This window comes from Pristiophorus japonicus, chromosome 10 (assembly GCF_044704955.1).
Source record: "Pristiophorus japonicus isolate sPriJap1 chromosome 10, sPriJap1.hap1, whole genome shotgun sequence".
In the NCBI taxonomy this organism is placed as follows: domain Eukaryota; kingdom Metazoa; phylum Chordata; class Chondrichthyes; family Pristiophoridae; genus Pristiophorus; species Pristiophorus japonicus.
This window is the reverse complement of record NC_091986.1, coordinates 2,343,023-2,357,367: the sequence shown is the minus strand read 5'-3', so window position 1 is coordinate 2,357,367 and position 14,345 is coordinate 2,343,023. Positions and strand designations below refer to the sequence as shown.

Sequence of the window (14,345 nt, the reverse complement as noted above, 5' to 3'; positions counted from 1 at the left end):
AGTCACTGCCTGCCATTCTAAAAAGGACCAGTTTATTCCTACTCTTTGCTTCTATCTGCCAACCAGTTCTCTATCCACGTCAATACATTACCCCCAATACCATGGCCCCAAGTTTCCACATGATTTGCTCCTGATTTTTAGGAGCAGCTGGTGTAGAACGGAGTATCTTAGAAATCGGAATTCTCGACATTTAGTTTGCTCCAGTTCTAGTCAGTTAGAACAGTTTCACTTTGGAACAGAATTTTTTTTTTTAAAAAGGGGGCGTGTCCGGCCACTTACGCCTGATTTCAAAGTTTCGTGACTGAAAAGTTACTCCAAACTAACTTAGAATGGAGTAAGTGAAGATTTTTGTACGCTCGAAAAAACCTTGTCTGCACTTTAGAAAATCAGGCGTAGGTTACAAATTAGGCGTAGGGAACGAGGTGGGAGGGGGAAAGGGAAGTCATTACATTCTACAATCAATCCTTAGTTATACTTATACAAATATTATACAAATAAATCCAACCTGAATAAAAATTTATAAGCAAAGAAAAGATTAAATAAACCATGTTCCTACCTGTGTGAAAGTGCTTCAGGCAGGCCTTTCATGTTGGAGACAGGCAGGGGTGTGGCGTCAGTGTCTCGACGGCAGCGGCAGCAAGCTTCGAGCTGAGCTGCGTTGCTTGAGGCAGGCCTTCATTCTCTTCGTGGCTAGCCGCGAAGAAGCAGCACCGGACGGACCTGAGGCCATTCGGTCATGAGATATCAGCGGCGTCAGTGGCTGGCCGGCAGCTGAAGATACAGCAGCAGCCTTCGAGCTGTGAGGGGGACTGAGGCCATTTGGACAGGGAGAGGCAGCCACATCAACAGTTTTATATTTAAATTTGCAGAATGGGTGCTGCATTGTCAACACCACATATTATTGCAAAGTTGAATTGGCACTCTTATTTCTCCAAACACACAGTCCTTAATTTGCATGCACCAATGCAGCACCACTTCTGCAAGTTTAGCAGTGAAAAGCTGAACTCACTGATTTCAGCAGGTGATTTATTCAGCAGTGCTGCTAAAAGCACTCCCTCACACACAGAAATATTTAAAAAAAATTAAATTACAAACCTTTGCAGGGGTCCAAGAAACAAATCTTCACTTTTTCTGCAGTATTTTAAAAAAATGGCCGAGTGCCAATGTGTGAGAGAGACTGCGTGTGCGCGCACGCTCCAACGCGCACGCGCAGGGTTGCCGGCACCACGAAGGCTAATTTAAATTGTACCCGCCCCCTGCTACTTAGAAAATCGGCGCGAGTATTAGGCTCTGCCCACTGCTGCGAAGAGCGCGCCGCGCCAAGCAGCTCGAGAATATCAGACCTTTTTTTTTTAGGCGCAGTTTCCGGCGTCAAAAACAGGCGCCCAGCTCGGAGGTGCGCCGTTTTCGCCGCGGGACGAAACTTGGGGCCCATGTGCTTTCATTTTGCACACTAATCTCTTGTGTGGGATCTTGTCAAAAGCCTTTTGTAAGTCCAAATACACCACATCCACTGGTTCTCCCTTGTCCACTCTACTAGTTACATCCTCAAAAAATTCTAGAAGATTTGTCCAGCATGATTTCCCTTTCATAAATCCATGCTGACTTGGACCGATCCCGTCACTGCTTTCCAAATGCACTGCTATTTCATCTTTAATAATTGATTCCAACATTTTCCCCACTACTGATGTCAAGCTAACCAGTCTATAATTCCCCGTTTTCTCTCTCCCTCCTTTTTAAAAAGTGGTGTTACATTAGCTACCCTGCAGTTCATAGGGGCTGATCCAGAGTCGACAGACTGTTGGAAAATGATCACCAATGCATCCACTATTTCTAGGGCCACTTCCTTAAGTACTCTGGGATGCAGACTATCAGGCCCTGGGGATTTATCGGCCTTCAATCCCATCAATTTCCCTAACACAATTTCCCATCTGATAAGGATATCCTTCAGTTCCTCCTTCTCGCTAGACCTTCGGTCCCCTAGTATTTCCGGAAGATTATTTGTGTCTTCCTTAGTTTCGTGATAGACTTCAAAACAACATAGAAAGGCTGGTGGAATGGGCGGGCATGTGGCAGATGGAATTTAATGCAGAAAAGTGCGAAGTGATGCATTTTGGTAGGAAGTACGAGGCGAGGCAATATAAACTAAAGGGTCCAATTGTAAAAGAGGATGCATGAACAGAGAGACCTGGGGTATATGTGCACAAATCATTGAAGGTGGCAGGGCAGGTTGAGAAAGTGGTTTTAAAAAAATCATACAGGATCCTGGGCTTCATAAATAGAGGCATAGAGTACAAAAGCAAGGAAATTAGGATGAAACTTTATAAAACACTGGTTCGGCCTCAACTGGAGTAGTGTGTCCAATTCTGGGCACTGTACTTTATGAAGGATGTGAGAGGGTACAGAAAATTTTTTAAAGAATGTTTCCAGGGATGAGGGACTTCAATTACGTGGATAGACTGCAGAAGCTGGGGTTGTTCTCTTTAGAGCAAAGGAGGTCGAGAGGAGATTTGATAGGTGTTCAAAATCATGAGGGTTCTCGATAAAGGTAGAGAAAAACCGTTCCCATTGGCAGAAGGGTCGAGAACAAGAGGACACAGATTGAAGGTGATTGGTAGAAAAACTTTTTTACGCAGGATCTGGAGTGCACTGCCTGAAAGGGTGGTGGAGGCAGACTCAATCGTGGCTTTGAAAAGGGAGTTGGATAAGTGCCTGAAGGAAAACAGTTTGCAGGGCTACAGGGAAAGGGCAGGGGAGTAGGACTGGCTGAAGTGGTCTTGCAGAGAGCTAGCACGGGCTCGACAGGCCGAATGGCCTTCTGTGCTGTAACTATTCCATGATAGGCAAAATGGCTTTTGCCATCTGTATGCAAATTGTGAACAAAGTCCTAGCACTTGGTACATACAATGGCCCAGATTTTGCAGTCGGCAGCAAAGGAACAGCGCTTGCCATTCACAAATACAGCTGACCACAGAATTTCCGCGGGACTTTGAGTGGCAACTGGCTGTCATTGCGCAGCTGATCCAGCATGGCGCCCTCTACAGGGGATCTGTGGCAAGCGTGAGCAGGTCAAGCAACAGTGTGGCTCTTTTCAGAATCTAAACCAGGAAGTATAAAACAGAATTGTAAAATTATGTACAGAAAGCAAAATATAAAGTGAGGGAAACAAAGATGGGATTAAGGGAGAGATAAAAGACACAAATGGAAAAAGTTTAAAAAAAATGAAATCTCCAACAATATTTAAATTCTGAAGGAATGAGACTCCACACTTCTAAAATTAAATTTTCAGTGCCAGAGAGGTTGTTTGGTAGTAATTAAGAATTATTATGCCGTTAAAAATTCACTTATAACTGAATGCACCAGCCCTAATTTTTTATGGCGTGTTTAGTGGGTAACTAGTGTGCAAGTACACAACTTGATGCATTTCAACGCCGCCGAGTCTACTGGTGCAGTGAATCTGGAGAAGCAGGGCAAATCAGACAGCAGCTTCTGGATTTCTTTGTTTAACTGCGCATGTGCAGATTCCAGCATTTGCTGTCCAATTTACTCCATAACGGTGAGGGTAATCTTAACGCAAATCTGGACCATTGGATTTACTTCCAGGTGTAGTGAAAATTCTGAAGGAAAAGGACTCTTGAAAGGACGTTTGAACACCTGCCGATTTAGCTTGGCTACGTTGTGGACACATTGTAAAAGACCACACAGCAGAGGATGGATCACTACAGCAAGAGCGATTCCAGGCCGGTTGGAAGTCGTTTGAATACCTGCCAACTTAACTTGGTTACGTTGTGGACACAGAGAAAACAAGTGAAATGTCATCAATAAATTGTGGGTTGTATTTGTTGGAAGCTTTGCTTGGCAAGAGGTGTGGTTCTATGTTAAAGTGGTCTTTTAAAGCTCGGCAGAAGTTAGAGTAGAAAGAGACACAACTCAACCACAACTGCTCCAATCTCACCGTTCGCTTCCTGGCGATGCCACCTCACCTGGAATCTCGCTGGCTGTTCACTACCTCACAAGCTGCCTGTGAATCAGATAACCTGGCTTCATGAGAAAGCCAAGCTACAGAACAAGTAGTTGTACTTATATAGCGCCTTTAATATATTAAAACATCCCAAGGCACTTCACAGGAGCGTTATCAAACAAAATTTGACACTGAGCCACATAAGGGAGATTTAAGAGCAGATAACCAAAGCTTGGTCAAAGAGGTAGGTTTTAAGGAGCAACCTAAAGGACAAGAGAGAGGTAGAGAGGTTTCGGGAGGGAATTCCAGAGCTTAGGGCCCAGGCAGCTGAAGGCACGGCCGCCAATGGTGAAGTGATTGAAAACGGGGATGCTTAAGAGGCCAGAATTAGAGGAGCGCAGATATCTCGGAAGGAGATTACAGAAATAGGGAGGGGGTGAGGTCATGGAAGGATTTGAAAACAAGGATATGAATTTTAAAATCAAGACTTGCTTAACTGGAAGTCAATGTAGGTCAGCGAGCACAGGGGGTGATGGGGACTTGGTGCAAGTTAGGACACAGGCAGCCGAGTTTTGGATGACTTCAAGTTTATGGAGGGTAGAATGTGGGAGGCCAGCCAGGAGTGGGTTGGAAGAGTCAAGTCTACAGGTAACAAAGGCATGGATGAGGCTTTCAGCAGCGGATGAGCTGAGGCAGGGATGGAGTCAGGCAATGCTCCAGAGGTGGAAATAGGTGGTTTTAGTGGTGCAGCGGATGTGCAGTCGGAAGCTCACGTTGGGAGTCAAATATAACACCAAGTTTGCAAACAGTCTGGTTCAGCCTCAGACAGTTTCCAGGGAGAGGGATGGAGTCGGTGGCTGGGAGATGGAGTTTCTGGCAGGGACCGAAGACAATGGCTTTGATCTTTCCAATCTTCCCGACAAGCTTGTGCCAACCAGGAGTATATAACTTTCATTATGGGGTTAGTCGAAGATAGACATGTGATTTCCAAAAGGTTATGTATTTTGTGAATTCATAAAGGAATTCGGAGGCTGTGGTTTTATTGTTGTTAAAGCACTGCTAAAATTGGGCATAAAGCTAAGATGTTGTTTAATTCTAATTTCAATTTTATAGTGCATTAATACTAGGATTTGTGCCTGTAGTTTCTTTAGGAAAAAGTGCCATTAAGTTAACATTAAAACTTGGAGATAAAAAGGCAATTCCTCAAATTAAAGTATAAAATCACTTTGACCTTTTTGTTCCTATACAGGACCCTAAGAAAATAAACATTCTCTGTAAACCAAGAAAGTAAAATATTGAAAGATTTATTACTGAAACTCCTTACCAACATGAGTCTGAGCTGCAAAATGTAGAACTATGTTAATTTTTTCAGTTCCAAACAATAGCTTCACAAAATGTTCATCACAAATATCACCCTATGAATAAAAATATAATATTATCACTGCAATTATATACATTGTTAACATGCTTAACAAGACACTGATTACAATGATTAAAAAAATAGTAATTTAAAAAATAGTCCCAACAATAATTATTCCAACAAGGAAATAAACACAGAAAATCCACTAAGTCCTAACCCATAAAAGATCAGAGAAAATAAAGTATGTGGGACCTATAGTTCTATAATAGGTGTTGGTGTTGAGCTTGTGTCATGCAGTCATGGAGAATGGTCAGCAGAAAAATAATATTCTATCATTTCAAACCACTTCACTTTTTCTATATGGATGTAAAAGATCCCATGACACCATTCAAAGAGAAGGGTGTTCTGGCCAACTTTCATCCTCCACTACCACAAAAACAACAAAACTATTTTTATTAAAGTAGCTAAAGAAACATATAATTAAATTTACATCAATGTTTTTCCCAATCACATTTTAGTCCTGTTTGGGTGGATGTAAAAGATCTCATGGCACATTCGGAGAAGCAGAGTTTTATGGTGCCCTGGCCAACCTTCACCCCTCAACCAATGCCCCCAAAACAGATTATCTGCTCATTTATCTCACTTGTTTGTAGGATCTTGCAGTGTGAAAATTGTTCGCCATGTTTGCCTACACTTCAAAAGTTATTCATTGGCTGTAGAAGGTGCTATGTAAATGCGTTATTTCTTTCTAACTATGCCGACGATCAGGTCACTAATGCAATTGTATTAGTGCTGCTGAATGCAGCCTAGATTTTGGCAGCAATGCTATAATATAGTGACAGCACTTGTACTTCCTGGAACACACTTAGTTACAGAATGGCTATTCCCCACACGAAGGCAGCAACACAACAATCGATGCCAAACATAAAGAGCTACTAATGTCAGCACCTGATCCTCACCGTCTGACATTTTCAAGACTGTAATTGGGCTATGTTCTCAACCCATCGGTAAGGCAGCAATGTAAAAATCACAATACTGAATGCCCTGCACTTCTCTCTCTCTCGAAGAAGAAGAAGAAGAAGAAGAAGAAGCAGCTCAATCATTTCCCAGTTGCCACTGGTGAGCTCAAATTTGTCCAACAATGTAAATGATGTGCATTCCAGAGCATTGTTCTAATAATTAGAATGTGACATCATCGATATTTAAATACTTCAAAGGAAATGACAATCGTTTATGATACTGTTGTGCCTTGTAGCCTGGCTGGCTGATACAGAAAATCTGACCCCTGGCAGTGTCCTCCTGACCAACTACACTTCTCTGTGGTTAAAGGCAGTGAGTGTTGCTCTTTGGGATCTGTAAAGAAGCATTTTTCCCAATGTAGTACCCAGTTTATAATTCAAAGTTATAAAGAACCTTTATTTTGGTCTGGTCTCCCTCAAAAAACTTTTAAATTGATAGTACAAAGAGAGTAGATAGCTTCAATTATCTTAATGGTTTGTTAATGATTCAAATACCTGTATAAATCTGTAGTTTGTTTTGCTAGAAACTGACTGCAAGTTCTTTAAGCTAGCACAATAATCAAGCTGTAGGAGGGAAAAAAAGTAATGTGATTAAAAAATATATATATTATAATTCATAAATTGCGAGGTTCAATATAACTTTCACAGCCTATCAAACGTATTTAATATAACTTCAACGTTTTAGCAGACTCACCTTGTCCAGGTTTATGATCAAATAGTCTGGATATCTTTCCAGGAGATAAATAATCACATGCGAGGCACTTCAAAGAAAAAACACATTGGATTACTTGCTTAATAAGTTTCTTATCCTCTGAAAATAGTGCTATCCAAGTTATCGGAGACCTGTATATATCCATCACTCTGCTAGGTTAAAGGTTCAGTAACAAAGTACAAATCGCTCTGACATCCAAAACCAACAAATCAACTGGTATCTGGTTTTGGAACCTAGTGGTCATCATGAGTGCAAGAACTGAGTGCAGTAAGGTCCTTTAACACTTTAGTCAACAATTTTATTCAACTTGGAGATTTCATTCAGCTAAGTGATTTATGACATTTTTATTTGGGCCACAAAGTCAAATGAAGAACCATCATTCATATTACATTTTACCTTGTTCTCAAGATGTCCCATAACACTTCACAGCCAATACATTGCTTTTGAAGGATAGTAAATATTAGGTGAGCCAATGTGGCAGCCAAGTTGTGCAAAGTAAGATTGCACAAACAGCAAATAAGATGAATGACCAGCTAATTAGATAGTCATTTGAGAAAAGGGATATTTGCCAGAAAACTATTACTTGTGGAATAATACGAGATCTTTTATATCCACTGAACAAGCAGACTGGGCCTCAGTTTAATGTCTCATCTGAAACACTACACCTCATACAGTATCATTCCATCAGCACTGTACTGAAGTGTCAATCTGGATTATGGAGTCAAGTCCTGGTGTGGGGTTTGAACCAACGACCTTCAGACTCAGAAGTGGAAGGACTACAAAATAAACAAAGCAGATATTTTAGGGATTGAGTTTTGGAGGGAACTTGCATCTGCAGTTTTTTTGGTGAAAACAGGATGTGCTTGTTAATATCACCTTCCAAGATTAAGATATATTCTCCAAACTACTATTGCTTTGCAATGAGAGCAGTTGTTGGATAAGTTCTACACTGGACATTGCAGTATGCAAAGCTTCAAATGGTACTTCAACTTTCTTCCTGGTCAATATCAGAAGGGGAGAAATAGATGTCATAGAAAATGCATGCAGTCAAACAAAATCACTTGTAAATCATAATCTTTCATCAAGACGCATTGACTTATTTTATCAGAACAATATACAACATTAAACTTCACGTGCCAATTCTTCTAGTTTGTAGTTATGTTCCACTCCTAAAAACAAACCTCTAATGTATAAATAGGTGTCTGAGCTGTAAAGTGAGGAATTATTCTATGTGCAATATATTGGGTGAAGGGAAAAGGTACAGAGAATAAGAGACATTCTACCACACCACGAGGAAAAACATTTGCTGTGCAATTTCAGAAGGGAAAAAATTTGGCTGGAATTTGTCCTAGTCAAGGATGAAGTAAACACAAGGTCATAAAAAGGCTGCTTATATAAAACGGATTGGGATGAAGTGGGAAAAGCGTAACATGTGATAACCTTCATCAGGGGTAAATAAGTGTGACAGTTTAAGCCCTGTTCCAGGACCCGGACACACTATCTGGGTTGACACTTCAGTACACTACTGAAAGAGTGTTGCTTTGCTGGAGAGATGCTGTCCTTTGGATGAGAAGATAAACCAAGGTCCTTACCTGTTCAGGTGAATATAAAGGAAACTGTAGCACTATACGAAGAGGAGCAGGGACCTGCCCAACATTCTGCCCTTTAACCAACATCGTGAAAACATAGATTAACTGGTCATTCTCAGTTGCTGTCTGGCATATTGTCATGTACAAATCTGATATTGTTTGTCCACATAAGTAACTACATTTCAAAAGTAATGAATTGATTGTGAAGTACTTTCGGGCACAATACGATGCTATATAAAAAATGTTTTTAAAGTCTTGCTATTTGGGGATGTCTGGGCTTTTTCTTGAGGAAATGGGTCACTCTTTCCTCCTCCACTTCACCCCACTATTCCCCTTTGAGTTTGGGGAAAAAACAGAATAATAATGTCCTGTTCGACTGTCCTCCCCACCAGGTGATTAGACAACAGAATACTGTACGTTAATTTGTACACTCAGAAGGCTAGAAATTGGTCTTTTGGTGATAGCGGTGTTTTTTCGGCATTTTGCACCAAAAAAACCATTAAAAATACCGCTATTTTTTAAAGGCCTAAAATTGGCAAAAAAATGCGCCCGACGGTAAAAATTGGATTGGCACGAGGATTTGCAGTGGAAACCGCGGACCTCGTCAACTTTAGTCCGAGGCCGATTATCACAAAAAGACAGGCACTGGGAGGGGGGAAAAACAGAAAAAACAAAATGGCAAAAAAAAAATCACAAAACATTCACATGACACTTATCTAGCGAATCGCTGAAAAATTACAAAATAAAAGCTTAACTTACCTTTTTCGCAGATCTTCATACTTACTGCTGTTACTGGGGTTGCAACGCAGACTTTTCTCGAGCATTTATTTTCGTGCAGAATACGGGTGCGCCCAACGGTCAATTTAAAGCAATATCGCTTTTTTCGTCTTGCACAATGGCGGTCTGCTTTTCAGCGGCATTTCAAAACCGCTGGCGCACAATTTTGGCCAATTTAGATGAACACCCTTTTCCGTCAAAAAAGGTGAAATATTGCCAAATAAACGGGCACAAGGCTGGTCAATTTCTAGCCCACTGTTTCACTCATTGCCAAAGCCAATGAGTGATAGTCATAAGGTTAGTCATTTTAAATTGATGATGGGTATTCTACAAGCTATTGTTGACTACAAAAAAATTAATAGTTTAAAATAAGAAAAAGACAATTATATTGGAGATTTTTTTTTATAGGATTAACATTATGAGGTTGCCAAAAATTATTTTGCACCGAGAATAATCAAATCAAATTGAATGATTAAAAACACAAGAGTGAAATGTGACCCCCAAAAGATTATTTTAATTGCCCACTTTACAAAGCATTGCTATTTATCACATTTGTGCTAACACTGAAAAATTACAAGAATGTAATCTCTGGTGGAACACTGGGAAATAACATTGCTCTCTATATACAATATTAAAACTGCAGTCCCCCACTTTTATATTACATATATATTTCTATTTCTATGCACAGGTGTATATTGAAACCTGAGGGAAAGGAGCAGAGAAGAAAACATTTGACTTTAAACAGGAACAAAAGCAAAATACTGCAGATGCTGCAAATCTGAAACAAGCCCTGAACTGGAAAATCTCATTCACTTTGCTTCCAATTTCCACCCTTCCCTCACCTTCACATGGTCCATCTCAGACTCTTCCCTTCCCTTCCTCCACTTCTCTGTCTCCATTTCTGGGGATATGCTATCGACTAGCATCCACTATAAGCCCACTGACTCCCACAGCAACCTGGACTATACTACCTCCCTTTCTGTAAGGACTCCATTCCATTCTCCCAGTCTTCTGTCTACGTCGCATCTGTTCTGGCATTGCCACCTTCCATACTTGTGCTTCCGATGTCTTTCCTTTTACCTCAACCGAGGATTTTCCTCTACCGTGGTTGACATGGGCCTCGACCGTGTCCGTTCTATTTCCCGCACCTCTGCTCTCACCCCTCCCTCCCAGAACCATGATTGGGTTCCCTTTGTCCTCATCTTTCACCCCACCAGTCTCCACATTCAACGGATCATCCTCCGCCATCTCCAGCATGATCCCATCACCAATCACATCTTCCCCTCCCCTCTCAGCATTGCGAAGGGACTGTTCCCTCCCCGACACCCTGGTCCACTCCTCAATCACCCAGAACACCCCCTCCCCTTCTCATTCCACCTTCCCGTGCAAGCACAGGAGATGCAACACCTGCCCTTTTACCTCCTCCCTTCCCACTGTCCAGGGCCCCAAACACTCCTTCCCAGTGAAACAGTGATTTACTTGTACTGCTTTCAATTTAGTATACTGTATTCGCTGCTCACGATGCGGTCTCCTCTGCCTTTAAGAATTATGAGCAGGAGTCGGCCATTCGGCCCCTCGAGCCTGCTCCGCCAGTCAATGGGATCATGGCTGATCTTCTACCTCAACTCCACTTTCCTGCATTATCCCCATAACCCTCGATTCCCTTAACATGCAAAGATCTATTGATCTCTGTCTTGAATATACTCAACGGCTGAGCCTCCACAGCCCTCTGGGGTAGAGAATTCCAAAGATTCACCATCTGCTGAGTGAAGACATTTCTCTTCATCAGTCCTAAATGGCTGACCCCTTATTCTGTGACTGTGACCCCTGGTTCTCGACTCCTCAGCCAAGGGGAAACATCCTCCCTGCATCTACCCTGTCAAGCCCGGTAAGCATATTGTATGTCTCAATGAGATCACCTCTCATTCTTCTAAATTCTAGCGAATATAGGCCTAGTCTACTCAATCTCTCTTCATAGGACAATCCCCCCATAGAAACATAGAAACATAGAAAATAGGTGCAGGAGCAGGCCATTCAGCCCTTCTAGCCTGCACCGCCATTCAATGAGTTCATGGCTGAACATGAAACTTCAGTACCCCCTTCCTGCTTTCTCGCCATAACCCAGGAATCAGTCTGGTGAACCTTTGTTGCACTCCCTCTATGGTAGTTATATCCTTCCTTAGGTAAGGAGACTAAAATGGTACACAATACTCCCGGTGTGGTCTCACCAGGGCCTGATATAATTGAAGTAAGACATCTTTACTCTTATACTCAAATCCTCTTGTAATAAAGGCCAACATACCATTTGCTTTCCTAATAGCTTGCTGTAACTGCAGGTTAACTTTCAGTGAATCGTGTACTAGGACACCCAGGTCCCTCTGAACACCAACATTTCCTAATCTTTCACCGTTTAAAAAACTGTTTTTTAAATTTTTCCTACCAAAGTGGCTAACTTCACATTATATTGTACCTCTCCAGTCCGGCACCCTTGGGTACTGACCGGTGTCGGACCAGAGAATTTTCCGGACCATGGGAGGTCACACCGACCCTAGACTTACCGGGTCCTGATGACAGCGCTTGGCTCCTGAATGCCTCCGCCACGCCCCAGCATATTTTGCTCTAAAATTAACTGCTAGTATAAATAAAAACCCTGTAGCTTTTTGTCGATTATAGTCTATTTTCATTAAATCCGATGGATTTCACATCGGGGTTGGCCATCTAAAAGGCAGAACGGGAAGGGAATAGAAGGAGCCTGTAACCTGGCCACAGTAACTCGTCCACGTGACAGACTCCAGCCCATGAATGGCGGCTCCATGCCGCTCACTGCCACCTCTCAGGCCGAAGCTCAGCCCTTGTTTCAAGCAGAAGTAACCAGTTCTTTCACTGGACTAGAACATGAAGTACTGATTTACTTCAACAATGCACACTCTTAAACGCGTTTTGTACAGGGTTGATCATTGACATCTCCAGTCCTGCGAACTTGTACTATGTACATAAATATACAAAATAAACACGCACATCTGCCCACGGGAAAGTGACAGCTAGGAGTCACGGAAAGTATGCAGAATGGTATCCCTGCGCCAATCAAATAGTGCAACTAGTTGTTGGATTCCTTTCAATTCAAGCCCCAGGACAAAGCGCACCGACCCCCTGATCTAGGAACACCGGAGGCAGCGGGGCAGCCTTACCTCCATGGACGCCACCCCTGCCGGGAATGATGCCAGACCGGGAATGATGCCAGACCAGGGATGTTTCCGGACTAAAGAGTCCCGGACTGAGAGGTAAAACCATGTTCTTGCCCACTCACTTAGCCTGTCTATATCCCCTTGAAGTCTCCTTGCATCCCCCTCACAACTTACATTCCCACATAGCTTTGTATCATCAGCAAACGTGGATATATTACATTTGGACCCTTCATCCAATTCATTAATATAGATTGTGAATAGCTGGGGCCCAAGCACTGATCCTTGCGGCACCCCACTAGTTACAGTCTGCCAACCTGAAAATGACCCATTTATTCCTTCTCTCTGTTTTCGGTCCATTAACCAATCCTCAATCCATGCTAGTATATCACCCCCAATCCCATGAGCCCTAATTTTGTTTAATATTTAACATTGGGGAGACCAAGCGCAGATTGGGTGACCGTTTTGCAAAACAGCTGCATTCAGTCCACAAGCATGACCCCGAGCTTCCGTGGACCTGTCAATTTAATTCTCTGCACAAAATCAAGTTCAGATCATAACCTCTACCCCCATTTTTTCCAGACGGCAGCTGTTCATGATTCTGCTAGTCTGTTTACACTAGACCCATCTTTTGATCTTTACTTGTCCCATTACCATCTCCTTTTGCTTTGTACTATCATATGTTTTGTCATTTAATCTCTCGTGCCTTTCACCCCATCACATTCCTTTCTTTTTGTTCTTTTCTCCCCTTCGCTGCCTCTGTACTGGTTTAAAACATTTTACTTCTCTAATCTTTGACAGTTCTGATGAAAGGTAATTGACCTGAAACGTTAACTCTGTTTCTCTCTCCAGAGATGCTGCCTGGCCTGCTGAGTATTTCCAGCATTTTCTTTTTATTGAAGGCAAAAAATCTGTTGTGAGGCATAGAGAGGCATAGAAAGGAAGAACATATGGGGGAGAAAACAGTGCAGAAAGTATGCTGGAGGAGAAAAGGATAGAAAACACTTTTGTAGCAGGTACCTTGAGGAATACCAGGAGAGAGAGAGAGAGAGAGAGAGAGATTGCTGCTTTAAGGTGGAGAAGGTGGAGTGCTGATAGCACTGTCTCCAATCCTTCACCCAGCAGATTATCACAAACTTCTGTCATGCTTGAGTAAAGAATCGTTTCCGAATCTTCAGGGGGAATTCTGCTACCGCCCAGCTTTGAAAGCTAACCCCCGACCACGCCTGCTGCCCCCGTTACCTGGACACTCACCCCAGACCCCCGGTCAGCACCGTCACCGGGCCCAGACCCCCGGTCAGCACCGTCACCGGGCCCAGACCCCCGGTCAGCACCGTCACCGGGCCCAGACCCCCGGTCAGCACCGTCACCGGGCCCAGACCCCCGGTCAGCACCGTCACCGGGCCCAGACCCCCGGTCAGCACCGCGTCAGGGCCCAGACCCCCGGTCAGCACCGTCACCAGGCCCAGACCCCCGGTCAGCACCGTCACCGGGCCCAGACCCCCGGTCAGCACCGTCACCGGGCCCAGACCCCCGGTCAGCACCGTCACCGGGCCCAGACCCCCGGTCAGCACCGTCACCAGGCCCAGACCCCCGGTCAGCACCGCGTCAGGGCCCAGACCCCCGGTCAGCACCGTCACCAGGCCCAGACCCCCGGTCAGCACCGTCACCAGGCCCAGACCCCCGGTCAGCACCGTCACCGGGCCCAGACCCCCGGTCAGCACCGTCACCGGGCCCAGACCCCC

The 14,345-nt window shown here is 43.5% G+C and overlaps 1 protein-coding gene across 1 annotated transcript in view; it reads right to left on the bottom strand.

Annotated features, from left to right (window-relative positions):
- The window catches only part of LOC139274944 (dTDP-D-glucose 4,6-dehydratase-like), a 79,916-nt gene that overhangs the window by 61,315 nt on the left and 4,256 nt on the right, over nt 1-14,345 (bottom strand). The window contains exons 2-4 of the mRNA XM_070891691.1: nt 7,035-7,101; nt 6,836-6,904; nt 5,286-5,376 (exon numbers count right to left, since the gene is read on the bottom strand). Of these exons, the coding sequence (XP_070747792.1) occupies nt 5,286-5,376; nt 6,836-6,904; nt 7,035-7,101 (227 nt within the window). The remainder of the gene's footprint in view (nt 1-5,285; nt 5,377-6,835; nt 6,905-7,034; nt 7,102-14,345) is intronic.